The sequence below is a fragment of the Crocuta crocuta genome, unplaced genomic scaffold (assembly GCF_008692635.1).
Source record: "Crocuta crocuta isolate KB4526 unplaced genomic scaffold, BGI_CrCroc_1.0 scaffold133, whole genome shotgun sequence".
In the NCBI taxonomy this organism is placed as follows: domain Eukaryota; kingdom Metazoa; phylum Chordata; class Mammalia; order Carnivora; family Hyaenidae; genus Crocuta; species Crocuta crocuta.
Window position 1 is genome coordinate 1,083,283 of NW_027529438.1, and position 20,413 is coordinate 1,103,695.

At 44.9% G+C, this 20,413-nt stretch overlaps 1 protein-coding gene across 2 annotated transcripts in view; it reads right to left on the minus strand.

Annotated features, from left to right (window-relative positions):
• Positions 1 to 4,055: 4,055 nt before the first annotated feature.
• The window catches only part of PBX1 (PBX homeobox 1), a 327,557-nt gene continuing 311,199 nt past the window's right edge, over positions 4,056 to 20,413 (minus strand). For both annotated transcript variants that reach the window (XM_077760044.1, XM_077760041.1), the window contains one exon: positions 4,056 to 4,196. Coding sequence is in view for 1 of the 2 variants with exons in the window: in XM_077760041.1 (XP_077616167.1) it covers positions 4,176 to 4,196 (21 nt within the window). In the remaining variant the exon portion in view is untranslated. The remainder of the gene's footprint in view (positions 4,197 to 20,413) is intronic.

The window sequence follows — 20,413 nt, forward strand, 5'->3', positions numbered from 1 at the left end:
AAAACTCCTCCACCAGGAGCTGCCAGGACTGAACTGTAGCAGAAAACCCCACCCCCCAGGGCTGGATGTGGGCCACAGGCCTAGAAGTGGCTTTGGCCAGGTTTGCCATAAGCCAGAAAATAAAAATGTGTGTCACACATACATTGTGCAGGGGCTCATCTGTCAGGCATTGCCTGGAGCCTTGTATTAGTCAAGGTTCTCTAGAGAAACAGAGAAATGGAACCAAAAGGAGGGATATGTGTGTGTGTGTGTGTGTGTGCTTGCACACATATATGTATATGCATATGTGTATATGTACATCGACATGTATACCATGTTTGAGGAGGGCTTGCTGACCAGAACCATCTGTCTGCTAAATATTCTTCCCCAATCCAATTGGTAACAGCAGCACTATCTAACCATGGTCAATTACCCCCTCCTTTCCTTACCTGCTGGTCTTTTGTCACAAAGAGCCCAACATGCCCAGACAGCAGCTCTGTCTTATAGTTCAGTGGGACTTGCCCCAGCTCCTGGAGGAAGCTTTCCTTCTTTGTGAACTGGACTTGCAGATCTGCAGAGACCAGAGTTATGGAAACAAGGTGCACCCTCCCCCCTGCTCCAAGTAGGTCACCGGGAGTAATGGAAGTGTGGTCACTGACTTCTACCGTTTGGTCTCAGATTCTACACACCAGGGACCCAGTACCTTATAATGATCATTGATTTAGGATGCACAGTGTATTCTGGAAAACGGAGCCCTATCAATGCAAGGTATCATCCCCAAGCTGGTGCTGCCTTCAGAAATCCAGTTTGTTATGTTTCTCATGCTAGCAGCATCTGGTTGATGTTGGATATCATAGGGAAAGTAGACTCCATGGTCATGTACTTACTGCCACTCCTCCTTGGCTATAAATTGGGTTTCTTGGGCCAATGTGATATTATGTAGAATCTTGTGTCAGTGGATTAGGCATTTTAGAAGCCCTCAAAGAGTGGTACTAGCTAAGGCTTTGAAGGCAAGAAAGACAAACTCAGATGTGGGGGTATCTGCAGACTCCAGCCAAGATGAATTTTTGCCTGATATAGAGTGGAAGGGATCCCATGTTGTCAAGTTGCTACCAAGTGGTTGATTTTTCTCCTTGGGATGGTGCCATTTTGGGGAGAGATTGGAGAGGAACTCAGTTTGGTCTATGTTGCTGCATAGACGTTTGGCAATGGCAATATCTAGGTTAGGCTTGGTGGATGGAAGCCCATGCATGTTCCCTGCCACTATGGGTGTCCCATTTATGGGCCCTTTGTGCCAACACTGTGGTGGCTCATGAGATAGCCAGGTTGATATTAACCTTCTCAGTCATTCAATCCAATTGGTTGTTTAGTGCCTCTTCTATGGTGGATACCCTCTGGTAATCATTGAAGAAGAGATGCTTCTACTCCATCCACATATGTCTTCCCCAGACCTCCTTGTCTCTGATCTTAAATCTTTCTTATTCCAGGCTCCTAAATACTAACTATGCCATTCACCAGTTCCCATGTGTCTCTATGAATCTTTACTTCAGTTCACTTCTTTTTCCGGACAAAGTAGAGGAAGAGAAATTTCAGAAACTTGTACTAGGCCTTCTTCAATACAATAGCTCTAACCCCACAGACCAAGGAACCGTGTGAGGTTTCTATCAACTACTAACTATATGCATTCCAATGATTTATTTAGGAACTGAGGAAATTACCAAGCATGGGTTCATGGACCCAGAAAATGTGGTAAGCATCAGACCTAGGACCCCTATTCTAACAAATCTATGATAATTATCTCAGTTCCAGACATCAGTGTCAGCTTGGTGCCCGTGTCTAACAGCCTTCAAATGCTTGAGTAGGCTTCTTCCCCCAGCATATGCTTATCTGAGTACAGCCAAGTACCTTTTGGGGAAGAAATGGGATTATTATTACCAAATATACATACTATCATAGTTGAACGGTCTTTCCATGTGGGCCTCCAGCTTTTCCTTCTACCAGTGAGTTCTGGATCTGAAAAATGACTCATGCTTGGAAGCTGGTTAATAAACTTTGACTTTTAATTGGGGTGACTGTGCTCAGCCTCCTGATCAAGTATCCTTGGTTTCTTTGATTGTATAGATTAAACAACATTCGTATTGGCTACCTCTCTATCTTGCCCCTGGAGATGCCATGTTTTACTAACCATCTCCATGGTGCTCTAAGTGTGCAATCTCCCTGGCTGCCTTCCAACTTATCACTCATTACAATAATTATAGCCAGGGCCAGTGAGATGTGGTTATCCAGCTTCTAGGAGATCTCTAGGGATGAGCATTTCACTACCTCCTGAGACAACTTATATCATCATTAGACATCCAATTTTGTGGAAATCCTTTCTTATGGAGCAGAAATATGCTTCCTGGAATTTCTGTCCATGTGACCAGACTTTTAGCTATTTGAGAGAGCTACCATGCAAATCCTCTCTCTCTTTTTTAATTCTTCCACCACCCTCAATGACTAATTCCTCTTGCTTCTAGACTAATCTAAACAAAGTCAGGCCTCCACGTTTCCAAAGGGATGAGAAGGCTCATCTCAGATTATCTGGAGGAAAAAGAGAACACTAGGACATGGCAAAATAAGAATAAAATTGTAATACACACAAGCAGATGATACGTGTGGAGTGTTTACTAGTGCCAAGCTCTGTGCGAAGCACATCATTCATATTATCCCCACCACAACCAGTCATTTATGCAACAAATATTTATTAAGCACCTAAATGATTCTAGAAACTGGAGATACAGCAATAAAGAATACAAAACACCTTGCCCTTATAGAGCTTACATTCTAGAGGTGGCAAACAAGCAATAAATAAGATAATTAAGTGCTATATATAGTATGTTAGGTGTTAAGTGTTAAGGAGAATAATAAAAGAAGGAAAGGAGACAGGGAATGCCAGATGGTTTTCAAGTGTAGATGTCATGTTCAAAGAAAGTCTCACTAAAAATAAGTAAGCTGAGTGAAGCCCTGAAGGAGGTAAAAGAGTGACCTCTGTGGGTAACTGGGGAAGACTGTTCCGAAGAGAAGGGACAATAAGGGCAAAGACCCTGAGGTAGGTATTATTATCTCCATTATACAGATGGTTAAATGACTTGCCCAACAGAACACTGCTTGAAGATGGAGCCAAGATTCAAACTCAAGTCTACTTGACTGTGGAGCTAGTATATCATACACCTGCCCAGAGATGGAGTGTGAGCAACCTTAGATAATCCAGAAATGTGCTGTGTCATAGATGGTGACACAAGCCTACAAGAGGGAAGCAACGTGCTCAGATGAACACATGTAGATGATGGCTGACCTGAGACCAGAGTGTTGTCCTTTCCGGTCCACCATCCATGCCTCCAGAATCCAGGCATTTATTCTCTGACCAGAAATCTTTCCCAAGCCAATTAATGGACTTGCTAAACTTTATCCATGTGTTTCACTGACAGGCATCTTAAAGAGTCTTGTCTTGACCCAACAGATGCTGTCTCTGTTCTGATTTCTCTCACTGGCAGTGGGTTCCTAACAGAGCATAGACTGTGGAGTCAAACACATCTAACCTTGAAAACAAACTCCACACTTTCCTCACTCTGTGACCTTGAGCAAGTTATTAAACATCTCTGACTCCCAGCATCATCATCTCTAGAGCAAGGACAGGAATGCCTCCCGGGGATGCTAGATGTACGAATACAAGTGTAGCACCCTGCAGAGTGACCAGCGTGTAGGAGATGCTGTAAATGTGTTCATGGTCTTCTTCCCGTGTGGTTCATTGTATTTTCACATGCACAACTCTTGCTTTGTTAATGTGTTATGATTTTATTGAGGGTTGAGACGTTTGTCTTCTATAGGTACTCACCACCTTTTATATTATATGGTGGTGCATTGTAAATGCCTACAAGTGATTATTTGACTCCTGGGTTAGTGGGGAAGAGACAGAATAGCGATTATTGCTTTGGGACTCTGTTGACACAACAGCCATCTACCTCCACCAATGTCTACCGGCTCTCTGCTCACCAGACTTGTTCTGGCTGATTCACCTGGCCAGCGGGTGTTCTCTTAGTCCTTCCAAAGTCAGTAGGTGTCATTCTGGAAGACAGACCACTTTTCACTTTCACGTAGAGGAAAACATTTCGTCGGTCAAGAGAAGAGTAGCAGTCACCAGCTGGACATCCAAACGATCAGTAGGTCCTTGTGATTTCCTGGTAAGAAGGCAAAATTCCAGTTTAAGTCACAGTCTCAACACCCGCTCTCCACAAATCTTTCATCAGCACTGCTATCAAAGAGTCAAATTGACCGATTTCAGTTTTTATTTCTTTTGCCCACCCTCTGGCAAGATCTCGATGAGCAGCTAACCAGCTGAAATTAGGAGGAGAAGGGAAAGGCCCAGACTGAGACGATGTAGGAAATGGCTCATCAGCCATCAAAAATGGAAGTTACTTTTTCATTCGTATAACATGGGGCAAAAACTCTCCGTGATAAATACTGGAAAGAGTTCTGTGGAGTCCCCGTTTATAATTTCTTCTTAAGGAAACCAAGTGACTCATGTGTGTGGCACCTTCTCTTACATTAGCTTGTTTAATCCTCATGACAACCCTGTGAGATACTTATTATTATCCGTGTTTTGCAGATGAAGTCACTGATCCAAATAATATTAAATAGCTTGCCTGAGATGATGCAGCTGGTAAATCGCAAGCTCAGAACTTGAATCCACAGGCTCTTAATTAGAATCCAATGATTTTCCTCTGCCCCTCATTTTTATGTCCCCATCTGAAGACAATTGATACAGGACAGTGTCTTCTGACCCTATTATAAGTCAATGAAGGTGGAGAGGAACCATTACAAAACTCATTCCTCTTTTAATGAATCTATGGATACACAGGACTGGTTTTAATGCAAAAGTATTTTCAGAGACTAAAAATAGTTTCTAGGGCATCTGGCTGGCTCACTCGGTGAGTGTGTGACTCTTGATCTCGGGGTTGTGAGTTTGAGACCCACATCGGGTATAGACATTGCTTAAAAATAAAATCTTATAAAAATAGTTTTTTCAAAAGTTAATAATGTGTCTGAAGTTTAATTTGCACCAGTCTCTGAATAGCTGATAACATCCCATAGGCATGAAGCCTTATCCCCAATAACTACAGAAGGGGAGAAAAAGCATCTGTGTTTGATTTTGTGGCTGAGAGAGCAAGAGGAGAGGATGAACATATAGCAAAGTTGGGGGAAGAACCAGTATTCTAACTCCCGAACTCATATGTTGCCCAAGTTCAGCCTGACAAACTTTTTACAATGAATCCGTCTATCAACAAATGGCCAAAACAGTAATTATATTTACAGCTACATACAGAAGAATAACAGAAAATGAGTATTATTGTCTTAGGGTAATAGAATTATAACATTTTCCAATTTTACATTTTGTGGAATGATCATATGTTATTTAACACAAGGAAGACATAAAGCAATGATTATATTCACTTTACTGAACGCTATGAGGGTATCCATTTGCCTAGGCGGGGACTGCTTCTTTCCGTCAAATTCCCAATACAACAATTGATTGAACAGACAGTCTTGGGAGATAGATTTCCTCTGGGTCAGAGGCACTGACTGATAGCATCTTCTTAATGACATATTGTGCATGGAATCAGCACTCCTCCCCTGAGGAGTGGTGGCCTCCATTCCCTCTTAGTGCACCTTATAATAAGCACGGAGGGAGACTTGAGTCTTTAGGCTACTGTCCCTTAGAACAGCTTCTCTAGTGAGTTTGTTTGTTTTTTTGTTTGTTTTTGTTTTTTGTTTTTTACATTTTCTCTTCATCATAAAGGCTGGGACGATTTTTTTAAATCAATTATCTCGGTTAAATATACTCAATTCACTAACTGTTGTAATTTCCCATGTAGTTCACTAGTGTTTATAATTCCCCATTTAGCGTCACGGAAAGTTGACAGTTAAAATTTTCCTGTCCACAAATGAAGAAACGGAGACTTAGAAAATGTACTTCTAAATCTAAACTAAGTATGTATCTGATAGCATGGCATATATGTTATTTTTCCAATTACAATGGCAGGCTGGCCTATAAAATAAGTACAGATGCTCCTCTCCTTGATATCACTTGCTTCCTCAATTATAAAGTTCGTTAGTTCAGCAGAAAGTACTCAAGCCCTTGGTTTTGAAGGCTTAAGAATAAACTTGATCTACAGAGTTTCCATATTTTATGATGAGAGGCAGGCACTGTGCATATATGAACTTATATGTGGACGGCTGCAATACTAGGTTTATACTGGGGTGCCTGGCTCGTTGGTTAAGTGTCTGACTTCGGCTCAGGTCATGATCTTGCAGTCCATGAACTTGAGTTCTGCATCAGGCTCTGTGCTGGCAGCTCAGAGCCTGGAACCAGCTTCAGATTCTGTTTCTCCCTTGCTCTCTGCCCATCCGCTACTCATGTTCCATCTCTCTCTCTCTCAAAAATAAATAAACATTAAAAAAAAAATTTAGGGGCGCCTGAATGGCTCAGTGGGTTAAGCGTCCGACTTCGGCTCAGGCCATGGTCTCACGGTTTGTGGGTTCAAGCCCCGTGTCGGGCTCTGTGCTGACAGCTCAGAGCCTGGAGCTGCTTCAGATTCTGTGTCTCCCTTTCTCTGCCCCTCCCCTGCTCACGCCGTGTCTCTCTCTTTCAGAAATAAATAAAAACATTTAAAAAAATTTTTTAAAAATAGATTTCTATTTCACCTGTTTTCTCACAGGAGACTGTTATACCACGATTTGAAAATCTGAAACAGAACTTGTCAGATCAAAAGAAAAGGGAGTCATCCCTTCCTCTTTCCATCTGTGGGAATTTCATGGCTTGAAGAAGGCTAATGTCCTCCCCCAGATTTCTGCTAATGCAAGGTAGCGGTGAGGTGGGGCATAGAGGGGGCTGGTCACTGTTGTGGTCTGTGCCCCTCAGCCTCTTAGAGACTCCTTGAAATTCACTTCTGTCTTACCCCACTTCAAGCCCAATGTGAAATTTAACCTTTTCTTTGGAATTACAGCCACCATCGTGAAGGAAAATATCTATTCCCAGTGTTTGAAATTATAATATCTTTTGCAAGAGAATTCTGGGCAACCAAGGTTGGGAGGAATCACACCACCCAGCACCCAGGACCCAGCTTTCTGCTTGTTTCTAGGCTCCCTTCTTGTCTCCCTACTTCCTTCTACCTTTGCTCCTTCCTTTCTGTCATCCTGAGAACTCCACATTCACCTTCCTGTAGGATAAAGGCTGCAGCCTTCTCCCTAAATCTTCATGCCCATCTTATAATGTTGAGACATCAAAATTGACACTTATTTTTCTCCAAAGAGATCATTCTCTCTTCAGTGGCTTTTATGAAGGTTATAAACATTTCCCCCGTTGTTACACAAACAAGCCTCCTGCACAGGGGACACAGAGGCAAGTAGAACTAGGCCTGGGCTAGGCGCAGTCAGGTAAAGATGCCCAGCAGGAACGTGCTGAGGCTAACAATTTTGCGGCTACTCCGAAAGTTAAGCACTGAATTACAGTAGGACCCAGGAGTTCCATTTCTATGTAAGTACCCAAGAGAAAGGAAAACATGCATCCGTAGGGAAACTTACTTGTACATGAATGCTTATAGCAACATTATCATAAAAGCCCAAAGTCGGAAACAACTCCAATTCCCATCAGCAGATGAATGGACAAACACAATGTGGTATAGCCATGTGGTGGAATATTATTCAGCCGTGAAAAGAAACAAGTCACTGATGCGTTCAATCTCATAGATGAACCTTGAAAGTGTTTTGCTGAGTGAAAGAAGCCAAACAGAAAAGCACACCTATTACATGATAGCTTATTATACCATCTTGGACGAGGCAAATCCAGAGGAGAAAGCAGATTAGGGGTTACCAGGTGATGGGGACCGGAGGTACAGGGAGTGACTGGTTAGTGAGCATGGATGTGTCTGTGAGATGATGAAAATGTTTTGAAACTCCAGACAGCTGTGTATGGTATGCCATTGGGAGTTCTCTAAATAACACCAAACTGAACACTTTAAAATGCTTAATTGTATCATATGTGAATTTCAATTAATTTTTTACCCCCAAAAAAGACAAAAGAAAAAGAAGAAGAAAAGGGGGTCATGAAAGGGAGGGAAAGCAATGATGGGAACTTCCCAAGCTCTCCCGGGGCTCTCAGTGGGATCCCCAGAGGGGCCTTCACTTTCTGACAACGTGCGTGGTGAGCCTTGTATTCAGGCAGCAGGAGCTCATGGCTTTGGAAGCCTGGGCTCTAGACCTGGATCTGCCTGTTATCATCTGTGTGATTTTGAGAAAAATCACTCAATCTCTCCTGTCCTCGGCTTCAGCTGTCAGAAAGGAGGGTTGGACTAAACAATCTTTAAATCATTTGGATTGCATGAAACAGACTCTCGTTATTTGAAGCAGAAAAGGAATGAGTCGGAAAGCTATCCGTTGGCTCTGAGAACTTTAGAAAGCCCAGTCAGTCCTGGCAAAAGACAGACCCAGGGCAGCGTGGTGGGTGGGGCTGGGGGTGGAGGCTCATAGTGGAAGGGCTATAGTCTCGGGGGTCAGGTCTCCTCGAAGTACTGTTGGCAAAAGAAATGAGCTCATGGCATTTTTATCTTGCATCTCTCTACTCAAGTCCCAGAGTCCTAGGATAGAGGCTAATGGTATAGGGTAGATCCATGTGTACAAATCTCCCCAGGATAGCAGCTAGTTTAATTATACTTTCAACAAGACTGCCCAGGGTGGTGGAGAGGCTGTTAGCAAGGGGCAGACACTGGGAAGTGATCAGTGTAGTCTTTTGGGACTTTTCTTCTTCTTCCTTCCCTCCCTCCCTTCCTCCCTCCTTCCCTCCCTCCCCTCCTCCCTCCTTCCCTTCCTTCCTTCCTTCCTTCCTTCCTTCCTTCCTTCCTTCCTTCCTTCCTTCCTTCCTCTTTCTTTCTTTCTTTCTTTCTTTCTTTCTTTCTTTCTTTCTTTCTNCCTTCGTCCTTCCTTTCTTCCTCCCTTCCTTCCTTCCTTCCTTCCTCCCTTCCTCTCTTCCTTTCTTCCCTCCTTCCTTCCTTCCTTTCTTTCCCTCTTCTTGAGGGGGTCTTACAATATCAACCGACTTTTATATACAATGGAGAGATTAGATTTTAGCAAACAAAGGTGAGCCGTTCTCTCCCAGAAAAACCCTCACTTTTCTCCAGACATCCAAGAGGATGGGCTCACGGGGTGGGGAGAAGGAAAGAGTTGCCCTGGCTGCAGCTGGGTACCGGCTTGCCCACAAGGACCACAGCCAGAGAAGGCTGGGAGTACTGAGCTCAGAGCAGATGGCCAGGAGAACAGACTACCAAAGACCCCTAGGTACCGCTGCTCGTCTGAGGATTTTCATTTCAGAGTGTTCCCATTAACACATTTTCTTGGCTTCGTGTTATGGCTGCTGGGATGAGTGGCTTTTTTCCTTTTCCAAACTGTCCTTATCAGTAATGCAACAATAGCTAATTTAATTAGCTGACCTGAAAGGCAGCCAGTTTGAGCTAATTTGGTTTTGCTAGCTGCTCCTTGGTACGTACAGAGCTGATAAGCATACTTCCCTCCAGACAAACAGTGGGGGGTTGGGAGGGGCAAGAAGAGTGATGGCGGCTCCTCCAAAGTGTGTCCTTACACCTATGGGATTTAGCACTTGACCAAAGGCAAGTTATTCTTGAGTCAGTATTCCCCAAGGGCCTGTCAAATCTGTCAGCTGAAAGAGATAAAATAGACAACCAGGAAATTGCAAAGGCAAAGTGCCCAGGATGAGAGGGATGGGGGAAAACGTTCCCCTTAGCAGAAAGAACTCTTGGCCAAAAGATCTGGATCTCAGCCACTGACTGCCTTTCCCCAAGTCATTCCACCTCTGTGTCTCAGCTACTGATGCATAATAATCCTCATCACTGCCCTACTTCTTTCGCCCACATGATATAGAACGCCAATATAATGTAGACGACAGTTCTCTGACAGCTATCAAGGACTACACCAATGAGATGGTTTTGATAATTAGCACACTACCCTTGAGTGTATTCCCTGCTTCTCAAGGGCAGGAGCCAAATACCATTCTTCTCTGTGCCCCTAGAATTAACATGGAGTCTACACATAGAAGGTGCTCGACATGTGTCTGTCATCCCAATGATAGAGAAATAGACGGATGAGCAGATGTGAAGCAGTGGTTTAGGTATGAGGAGGTCAGCACACAACTAACAAACATCACAAAAATAAGCCTTTTCAGTTCAGTATCTTAACCTCCATCCTTAACAAAAAGGAAAAGTTTTAGAAAGACACCACTGTTTATGCCAGACTTGTATTTAATGCAAAAAAGTAGCTGTTCTGTTCCATCCACACCTCCTCGGATCCTCTGCCACCCCAAGTTCTTCCAGCACTTCTGCCCCAATGAGTAGGAAAAGGACCACACTCAGGGCAGGCTTTCGTGTTTACTTTGGTGTCCTTTTCCCCTGTAAGTACTGCCGTTCAGTGGGATACAAATTAGAGTTTACATCAATTCACAGGGAATGGGTGTGTATGCTTAAAGTAGTTTTGAAAAAGTTGTCAGTAGGAAAGAGCTACATGATATATTGTCCATTCCCATCGCCTTTGTATGCCTTGTGATATTGATATTTGCTCGAACTTACTTTCACCATCACAACTACTACGTTGACCACCTACGTACACTCCTCACACTCTCCCAGGAGGACCTCATCCATTCCTATGGCTTCAATGACATCCTAAATGTTGACGACTCTCAAGTATTTCTCTTTGACCTTGACCTCCCACCAGAGCTAAGGATCTAGAAACACAACTACTTGTTGGAAGCACCCACCCAGATCCCCTATGACATCTCAGACCTGAGACACTCAACATTGCCCTCATCACCTATTTTATAAAATTTGTGTATCTAATTCTCTGTCGCAAGTGTCTCACAGTTCCCAAAGATCAGAATCCTGATCTTTCCTTTATGCTTCCTTCTAGGTACACACTCAGTCCATTGATGCTGCCTTCTAAATAACCCCTTGAAACCAGGCCTTTCTTACAAAACTCATTTATTTTTTTTCTTTCATTTTCTATCATAAATCCCAGACAGGAATATCTCAAAAGCATAGATTCTGTGCCTATCGGGCAAATAAGAAACACTTATTCATCTGAACCAAATTAAAATTTCCCTCCTATTAAACCAAATTCCAGATCTGTAGTTGAATTTCAATTACTGTACTTCATGTAACTGAGTTTCTCTATTCCGCTATAACAGTGTCCCAGTGGGCTTGAAATTGACAGGCCACCCTCAAACTTGGGGTGAGTACATCCTTCTCAGCTGGGATCATGCAATCTCCCTGAAAGCTCAGCGATGGGGCTTCCCTCTGGGCTGGCTTTAAACCCGAAGCTCAAACGTAGAACACTCAGAAGTCTTTCCAGTGTTTCTGGCAAACACAGAATTGGCTCTGGCTGCCATAATTTCTTCTTTATGGATTCCTTGTCTTTGACTCACTTACAATGAAACTAGAATCAGATGTGGATCACCCTTCATAATTTCCAATTACAAGTATATGCCTAAAATACACTGGAAGTATTCAATATTCCTTAATAATAACTGGTGTCCTGACTATCATTTTGTTCTTTTGTTGGCCATTTTCTTAAGTTTTGCTTAGTGACTGATATAGTCTTCATATCTAGCTGTTTTTCCCCTAAAATGTAAACCTTAGTGTTAGCAGATGATGCCACTGCATACTGAAGGGTAGCCAAGTTTCATCATGGAAAATATCACAGGGTCTTGAGCCAGACTGCCTCAGTTCAGATTCTGATTCTACTATTATTATCTATGAGAATAGAAAATGACCACATCTGGGACGCCTGGGTGGCTCGGTCAGTTGAGCCACTGACTCTTGATGGTGGCTCAGGTCATGACTCAGTGTGGGGGGATCGAGCCCCTCATGGGGCTCCACACCGAGCGTGGAGCCTGCTTAAGATTTTCTCTCTACCGCCTTCTGTCAAAATAAATAAATAAACATTTTTTTAAAAAAAAGGAAAAAAAATGATCACATCTCTGAGATAGTGGTCTCCCTATCTCAGTTTCCTCATCTTTAAGTGGGTATAACAACGTACCCACACACTTCACAGGTCTTTCAAGGATTAAAAGAGCTAATTTATGAGTCACTGTTGGTGTTCTACTTGGCACAATTTTTGCCTGCTATTATTATATTACTTGGTATTGAAAATGTAAGAGACATCAAAGGGAGTTTGATGAAAATATTGTTTTATTATTAAAAGTTTCTATTTGAACTATGAAATTAAGTGTTTACCATGTAAAGATGCTGTGCTCTCTGCTTTACCTATATGACCCCATCCAACCCTCACACGGACTCCACAACATCATATTTGCTCTATCCATTTCACAGACAAGCCACCTGGGCCTTGGGGAGGTAAAGAAATATGCCACCTGGCACCGAGACAGTAAGGGACAGTATGGGAATTTGAACCTGAACTGAATCCAAAGCTAAAATTAAATAAAATACAAACTAATTATTCAAAGTCTTCATGCCTCTGTAAATAAAACAAAGAAAAAGAAAACACTTGGATGAATCTCAAAATAATTACGCTGAGTGAAAGAAACCAGACCAAGAAAAAAAAAGAGCATATACTGCATGATTCCATTTATATAAAACTCTAGATGATGCAAACTAACAGTAGTGACAGAAAACAGATCAGTGTTGCTGGGGGAGTGGATTGACCGGGAGAGGGGTGGAAGGGATGGATTACAAAGGAGGAGACTTTTGGAGGAGATGGATATGTTCATTATCTTGATTGTGGTGATGGTGTCACCGAGGCTTATGTGGGTCAAAACCACCCAAATTGTATCCTTCAAATATGTGCGGTTGATTTTATGTCCTTTATGTTCAGTAAAGCNTAACCGACTAAGCCACCCAGGCGCCCCTAAAGCTATCTCTTTAAAAAAGCAAACACTTGAGCTACTTTTATGCCCTCAAAACCTGACTCATTAAACACAAGGTGATTCATCATTATTAAGAACATAGCCCTGTGATAGGCAAAAAAGAAACAAATCCCCAGGCATCAGGACCTCTGAGTTCATGGCAGTCTAACAAGATTACCGTCACTTGATTGACCAACCTGGTGCTCACTGCCTCCTTGAGCTAGTGGCCTGACTTCTGGTGAGTTACTTAACAAAATCTTCATATTCTTACTTAAGGTGAGGACATTCAAGGTAAGGAATCCTGTGTCACTGGCCTCCCTCTCCGATGTGAATTCAATGCGATGGTGTGTCTACACCCCTCAGTGGGGTATGTGGTTCCTGGGAACCCTTTATCAAGGTCTGCTAAGTGTTGTAAAGGTGCATGAAGGGTCCAGATGAGGCTCTCTGGGGTTTGCAGCTCCGGGTATTGGGTCCACAGCTGGGGGGGGAGGGGGGTGGTGGCGAGGAGGAGCAATTACCCTGGATCTAGTCCCAAAGTGACTCTGTCATTACACAAATATGTGCCCTGAGAGGCCCCAGCACTTGGGGGCTGGGATCAATTTATGGGTCAGGCTTTCTCTGATTCCCGGGGCGGGGCGGGGGGACTCTCCCCATCTTCCAGGTCCCACTCTGCCCAGAATGCAAACAGGAAAACGGCAGCTACACCACCAGGGTCAGATTTTCTGCTTTTCTCCAGAAAACACTAATGCATTCTGCTTCATTCCACTCCTCGATTACCTTCCCGTGCAGGCCTGGCGGATAAATGAGGTAATAAGCACAAAGCACGGAGCACAGACAGTGTCTGGGTCACAGGAGGCACTCAATAAATGTTAATTCCCTGCCCCCAGCCCTCTCTGAGATGAGCCCTGACTTCTCAGAAATGCAAATTCACGTGCACTCACCCAAATCTGCTTTTCCTGTTCCCGCGGAGGGGCCGGTTGACACCCCCTCGAAGCCGGCTGGCGTCCCTCTCCTCTGCTAATTGTCCCACAGAGGCCAGGGAGGGAGGCCTGAGCCTCCCAGCCGAAGAGGCTGCGCTCATTACTGAGCTCGTGAGCCTTCTTTTCATCTTCCCAGACATTGCTGCACCATCCATTTTAAATGATGCGGAAGCCAACCCGTTTATCAAGATCAGCATACAACTATATCATTATGATTATTTAGCATTTATATAACACTATATTTGCAAAGTGCTTAATAATAATTTATTTATTCCTTCATATAACCACTCACTAATGGAAATTCAAGGGGTTGTCCTGAGTTCATTGACCTCCACTCAGGAGACACCTTAGGCCATTTCCGATAGCTTGCCCACATGCCCCCCGTTAAAATATTTTCATGAAAAGCCATCTGGCATATATACATATATTTTCCCTTTCTTTCTTTTTTTGGGGGGGGGGATTTGTCATGTATCTACTGAAACAAAACTCCTACTTTGCAATGAATAAAAATAAGCATTACTATTATTATCAATCACCAAAGTCCTATCTCTCTAGAACAGATATGGAACACACAAGAGCAAATTCAAGAGGAAGGTCTTTCTATCCTTTTTTTAAATAGTTTATGGTCAAGTTGGATTCCATATAACACCCAGTGCTCATCTCCACAAGTGCCCTCCTCCATGCCCATCACCCCTCTTCCCCTCTCCCCCACCCCCATCAGCTCAGTTTGTTCTCAGCATTCAAGAGTCTTTCATGGTTTGCCTCCCTCCCCCTCCCCCACTAGTTTTCCCTTCTCTTTCCTCACGGTCCTCCATTAAGTTCAAGAGGAAGGTCTTTCTATTCCTTCCATTCTGTGATGCCTGCAAATCTATATGAGATGGGATTTAATATAAAATCTGAGTCTTTAGGATTCGGTTAAGGGGGTTTTGTAGTAGAAGAGGGTTTAGAGGGAAAGCTCACTGCTCCAGAGCCCGCCATTTTCTTACCTACCACAACCTATAATGATTCTATCTCTGTCAAAATATTAGTAGGAAGATGATTATGAGCATGGATTGATATGTGTGAAAATTATACAGTAAGGGTTTATGTGTATGTGTAAAACATTTAACCTGTAATATATAACAATGCACATAAAGTAAGGGATCTAATACAGTGGCCTCATTGACAGATAAGGAAAAGAGAAGACTGTATTTCAAGAGGATCTAATACCTGAGTCTTCTATCAAACTATCCCCAATGGGGGTAAGAAAACACTCAAGGGACCGTCCAAAGACAACGGTTTGTTGGACAGTGCACCCCTCAGATCCTGAGAGGTGCAGCTTCCCCCCATTACGTGCTCAGACTCGTCATCCATGAGGCTTAAGTTGCAAGCCAAGAATCTGAACAGATGATGTAGACCCTCTCCTTTCCGTCCCTCTCCTTTGTGTTTAAACGCATTTTATTATTTTTTTAATGTTTATTTATTTTTGAAGGAGAGAAAGATTATGAGTGGGGAAGGGGCAGAGAGAGAGGGAGACACAGAATCTGAAGCAGTCTCCAGGCTCTGAGCACAGAGCCTGACGCAGGGCTCGAACCCACGATCTGTGAGATCATGACCTGAGCTGAAGTCTGATGCTTAACCGGCTGAGCCACCCAGGGGCCCCATAAACAAACTTTAAAGAAACTCATGTCTGTGCCTTTTTTCTCAGTGGTCTCAAATCAAAGCTGTCTGCCACAATGGCAACTATTAAGAAACTTAATCAGGGTTTGTGAAATCAAAAGCCAACAAAAATGTATTTATTTCTGTAACTAAGAAAAAAAGGCTATCATGGGAAGGCCCTTGTAGAAGATTGTCGTTGGCCACTAGTTCTGGAAGTCACATATGTAAATGGAAGTTTATAATTTGAGAGGTTGTGTTGGCTAAGATTTTAACGTCTATTCAATAAGGTTTTGTGTAAATTCGTGGAGGAGGGATCCGTTTCTCAAGATGGGTATGTGGGACGTTTGACAGAGTGTCAGGAAGGGCACCTCTGGCTTTCCTGTGCTGCCGCTGTCAGAGGCTTGGTAAAGGAAGGTATAACCCCCTTCCCCTCCCCAGCCACCAACTAAGAAGGCTCAGCATTGCTCTGGGCAGGACTCTGGACTCAATTCCTTAAACAACTGTTTCAGAGCATGTAGTAGAGGAATCTGGGACTTACGGGCACCGGTGTGAATCTACCCCATTTACCGTGTTCATTCACACCATTTATCATTTGGTAAGGAGGCCCAAGAAACCACACAGAATTTCCGTAACTGTTTCTTCACCACAGTGAACAGAGTCCCTCCTGCCGTTCCTCAGGATATGGTGGGTACTGTGGGCAGCAACATGCCAGTCGTGGGGAAGGAATCATGGCAAAGGGACCAAGCCGCAGCCGGGGGAGCTCTCTCGAGTTTGTGGCAAAGCCGGGGGCCTGGCCTGGTCTGTTCCAAATACCACTAAGTTGGATGAAAGCAGGTAGCGGGGCGGCTGTGTGCACGGCCTTCAGAGTCAGACAGAGTGGGGTTCGAATCCTGATTCTCTTCCCTTCCGGCTCTGTGTCCCTGGACAGTCACTTAACCTTTCTTGGTCACAACGCGCTTAGCTATCACACAGGGATAGCACCCACTTCAGAGAGGCAATGTGAGTGCAGACTGAACTGACGTGCTTTGTGAAGCTCAGGGCCTGTCAGAGAAACACTCAAAAAATGACCGCTCTTCGTTGTGCATTGAACACATCGTCTGTGGGCAATGAGCTCAAATGCCAGAGGACAACACCCGAGTCCGGGAAGGTCTCACCGGGCTGGACTCAAGGATCAAATCCAATAGGATGGCATTGAACCAGGATAAGTGTAAGGATTCTGCAGTTAGGGGTGAACTGCTCCCCTCGTTAGCTGCCCACAGGCCCGGCAGGGAGATAGGGCGTATCGACAGCACGCCTGGAAGAGACCAGGGGGCGTTACCTGGCTCAGAGCCCCTTACTAGGCCAGTGGTGTGGGTGGCTGCCAAAAACAAAAGTGGCCTCAAAGCAGCATAAAGGCAAACCCATCGTCCAGAACGAAGGGAGAAATAGTGCCCCGTCTCCATTACCCTTCTCTGGGTGTTAACAGAGGTGGTGATAAACTGGGGTTCTCCAAAGACATGATCAGGATAGTGGGGGAGCATCAGCTCCATCAGAGCAAAGAACAGCAGAAGGAAGGGAGGTTCAGGACCAGGGTCCGCCAAGAGCAAAGCACTTACTTGCGCCATGATGAGTGAGGGCCGTTGGGATACCGGCTCCCAGCTCCCTCCCTGCTTCGAGTGGCTCAGCAGGGAGCTGAGACAGGGTGGAATTCCAGAAAGGAAGGTTGCTATGCAATTCAAAAAACTGTACCTCTCACCATTGATGCTGTCCCCACATGGGAAGGGAGTGAACTCCCTTCTCCAGGAGTGTCCCAGCTGAGGCAGCAGGATAGTCCCTGAAGGATGACCCCAGAGCAGGGCTCTACCTACAGCCACATGCCCCAGAAATCATTTGCAAAATCTTATAAGCATATGCCTACGTGCATTTTTCTCTAGGGACAGGGTTCGTAGCCTGCCTCAGATCCTTTATGGAACCTGATACTTCCCACAAAAAAGCTGGTGTATTATTGCTTTCCATATTTATGCAACATCTACTATATGCTCCTAGGCTAGGTACTGAGGACACAGAGTTAAGTAAGACATTGTCTCTGTCCTTGTAAACCTCAAGGTTGGTGTTCTTTTCAACAGGCAAGTATAAAAAACTCCTCATCTGTGCTGTGATGGGGGAATGGTTTCCACCAGAGAGAGAGAGAATGGTTTATTCTGCCTGAGACGATCTTCCTTGAACTGAGTTTCGGGGGATTCTACGACAGACAGTTGCAAGATCCACTGGCCTCAGCCATTCCTTGGGGGAAGTTCTGCTGACAGCCTCACCAGGGATACCAGGATTTGGCAAAACATCAGACATCCCAAGAGCCCCGACAAGGCTCTGGGAATCACTTAACTCCAGACCTGCCTTTCCCACCAAGGTCCATCCCATCTACGATGAGGCAGGCTCTCTCTAGGATGCCTTCAAATGAGATGCCATGAAACCTGTAGAAACATGATCTTGGTCAGTCCCTGAAAACCCAAATCACTGGCTGCCTGTGCCTGTGAGCACCCATTAAACTGCCAACCTGCTTTACCTTTATTTACCCACGACGGAATGCCTGCTTTATTGGGCCAATAAATTGGAGGCAGTAGTAATATCCACCCATCAAAATCTTACCTGGCTTCCAAGGCCTGGCTGTCACCCTCCATCCTCCAGAGGTCTCCCCAAGCCCTCTGTCTACCGAAAACACTATTCTCCAAACCCCTGAAGCTCCCACTGTATGTACCTCTCATTCGGCACCTACTGTTTGCCATTTTGTACTGATATCTAGCTGGATTCTGAGTACATTTTGTCTTGTTTCAGACCAGGCAAGTTCTTGCCTGACCAGATCATCGACTCTCTAGGGATGGGGATCTGTCTTTTGTCCCCCTTCCCTGTCCTCCATGAGCTTTGCCGGGGGTCGGCTGTGTCAAAGGGGCTCAATGAAATCGGATGGAATAATGGTTATAAAACCAGAGTGTTGAAGAGAGTCAGCTTGATCTGGTTGCGAAGCATTTGGGAAAGGAGGGGTGGTGGTGGGACTTGAGACCCCCACAGACAGGTGGATGAACCTTCTATACCTCTGATCGGTCCCCACGCCTGAACTAAAGAGGAGGAAGGGAGCAGAGCCCCCCTGGTCTCTCGCTGCGACCTTCCAGAGGAATCCCGGAAAGGAAGGCCGTGGACATGGGGCCATGCTAGCAAACAGTCCCCCTGATTTGCTTTTAAAGTTGTTTGACAAGAACAGACAAGTATAGGAGGATTAGGAGGAACTTAACCGAGGACCGTGGGGGAGAAGAAGGGGAAAAAATAGTGGGGGAGAGGGAGGGAGGCAAACCATGAGAGACTCTTGAATGCTGAGAACAAACTGAGGGCTGATGGGGTGGGGGAGAGGGGAAGGGGGGTGATGGGCATGGAGGAGGGCACTTGTGGGGATGAGCACTGGGTGTTATATGGAAACCAACTTGAAAAGAGGATAAAAATTTAAAAATAAAAGTAAAAATAAAATAAAATAACATTGTTTGACTAGAATCACGGGAAAGTTAGATCTGGAAAAATGATAGAATCCAAAAGTATAAACTCTTCATTCTAAAGGTGATAAAACTAAAGGCAGCAGAAGTGAATTTGAAGGTGAGAATTATTTAAATTACTTGGTAATAGAGCTCGTTAGGAGCAAAGCTGAGACTCATACCCAAATCACCGGAGTTCCAGGTAAGTGCTCCTCTCCCTAAACCCTCCAGATCTTCCTCATATCTGCTTAAGTAGAAACTGTGGTCCCAGCTGTGGCCTCTGGGGCCACCTACTAATGGTCTCGTGTTCCTCTGCTCCACCCATGCTGGCCTCTGTGCTGTTCTTCAAAGCGCCAGGCTTTGCCTCTGCCTCAGGACCTTTGAACATGCTGTGTCTGCCTAGGTTGCTCATGCCCCACACATCCACATGGCTTGCTGCCTCACCTTTCCGTGGTCCCATGTCTGCTTCTTACAAAGGCCTTCCCCGGCGATCCCGGCTAACTTCACATGTTCCTCTTGCCTGCCCCGATACTCTCTCTCTCCCTCCTCTGCTAACCGTTCTTTTTAGCATTCGCCAGTCACGTTCTCGGTGTGTTACTTATTCATTTTGTTTGGGTCTCTCTCCTTTATTATCACGTGTGTTCTCACAAGGCGGAGATTCTCAACCCGCTGTTCGTTACCCCCACCTCCCCAGTACGAACCACAAGGCATGGCACACAGAAGGTGTTTGCTGAATTCTTATCAATAAACGAAGGCAGTGCTGACCCAAACAGGAGCAAAAGCTCAGGACTTTCTTCTGGTCATTCGGGTTTTTCCTAGAAACCTGCCACAGGGAGCCAAATCGGGGAGTCCACCTGCCTTCCTCTGCTGGTAGGTACTGTCCACACTCCCTGACAAGCAGAGGCAGAAGGAGCCAGATGGATCTCATGGGGTTTTCACAATGGATTTGAAATTGTGCCCTTCAGATTCTTCAGCGGACCCCCTGCATCCTGCAGCATAGGTGTAAACCTCCATAGATGAACAGGGTGCCTGGGGCTGTTTGGGGCAGGGGAATCACTGAGGTCATATTTCGGTTTTGTTCAAATAGAAGCTCATTATTCATTCATGCCGGAGATGAGAAATCAACATTCAAACTGCCAGAGGCCTATTTGCCAGTGGCGGGAGAACCCGTGTCGTGGGCCGGCCCGGGTCCTCCAACCGCACTCAGAGCGCCGCCGACCTAGGGGAGGACACCGAATACTGAGCCAGAACCATTGCGGGAGCTACCCGCATTCACTGTGAAGTGCCTTCCCCTGTGAGTCATGCGAGGCCATCACCGGCTGTCAGAGTTCCGAGAACATCACCTGAGTTCTGAGCTG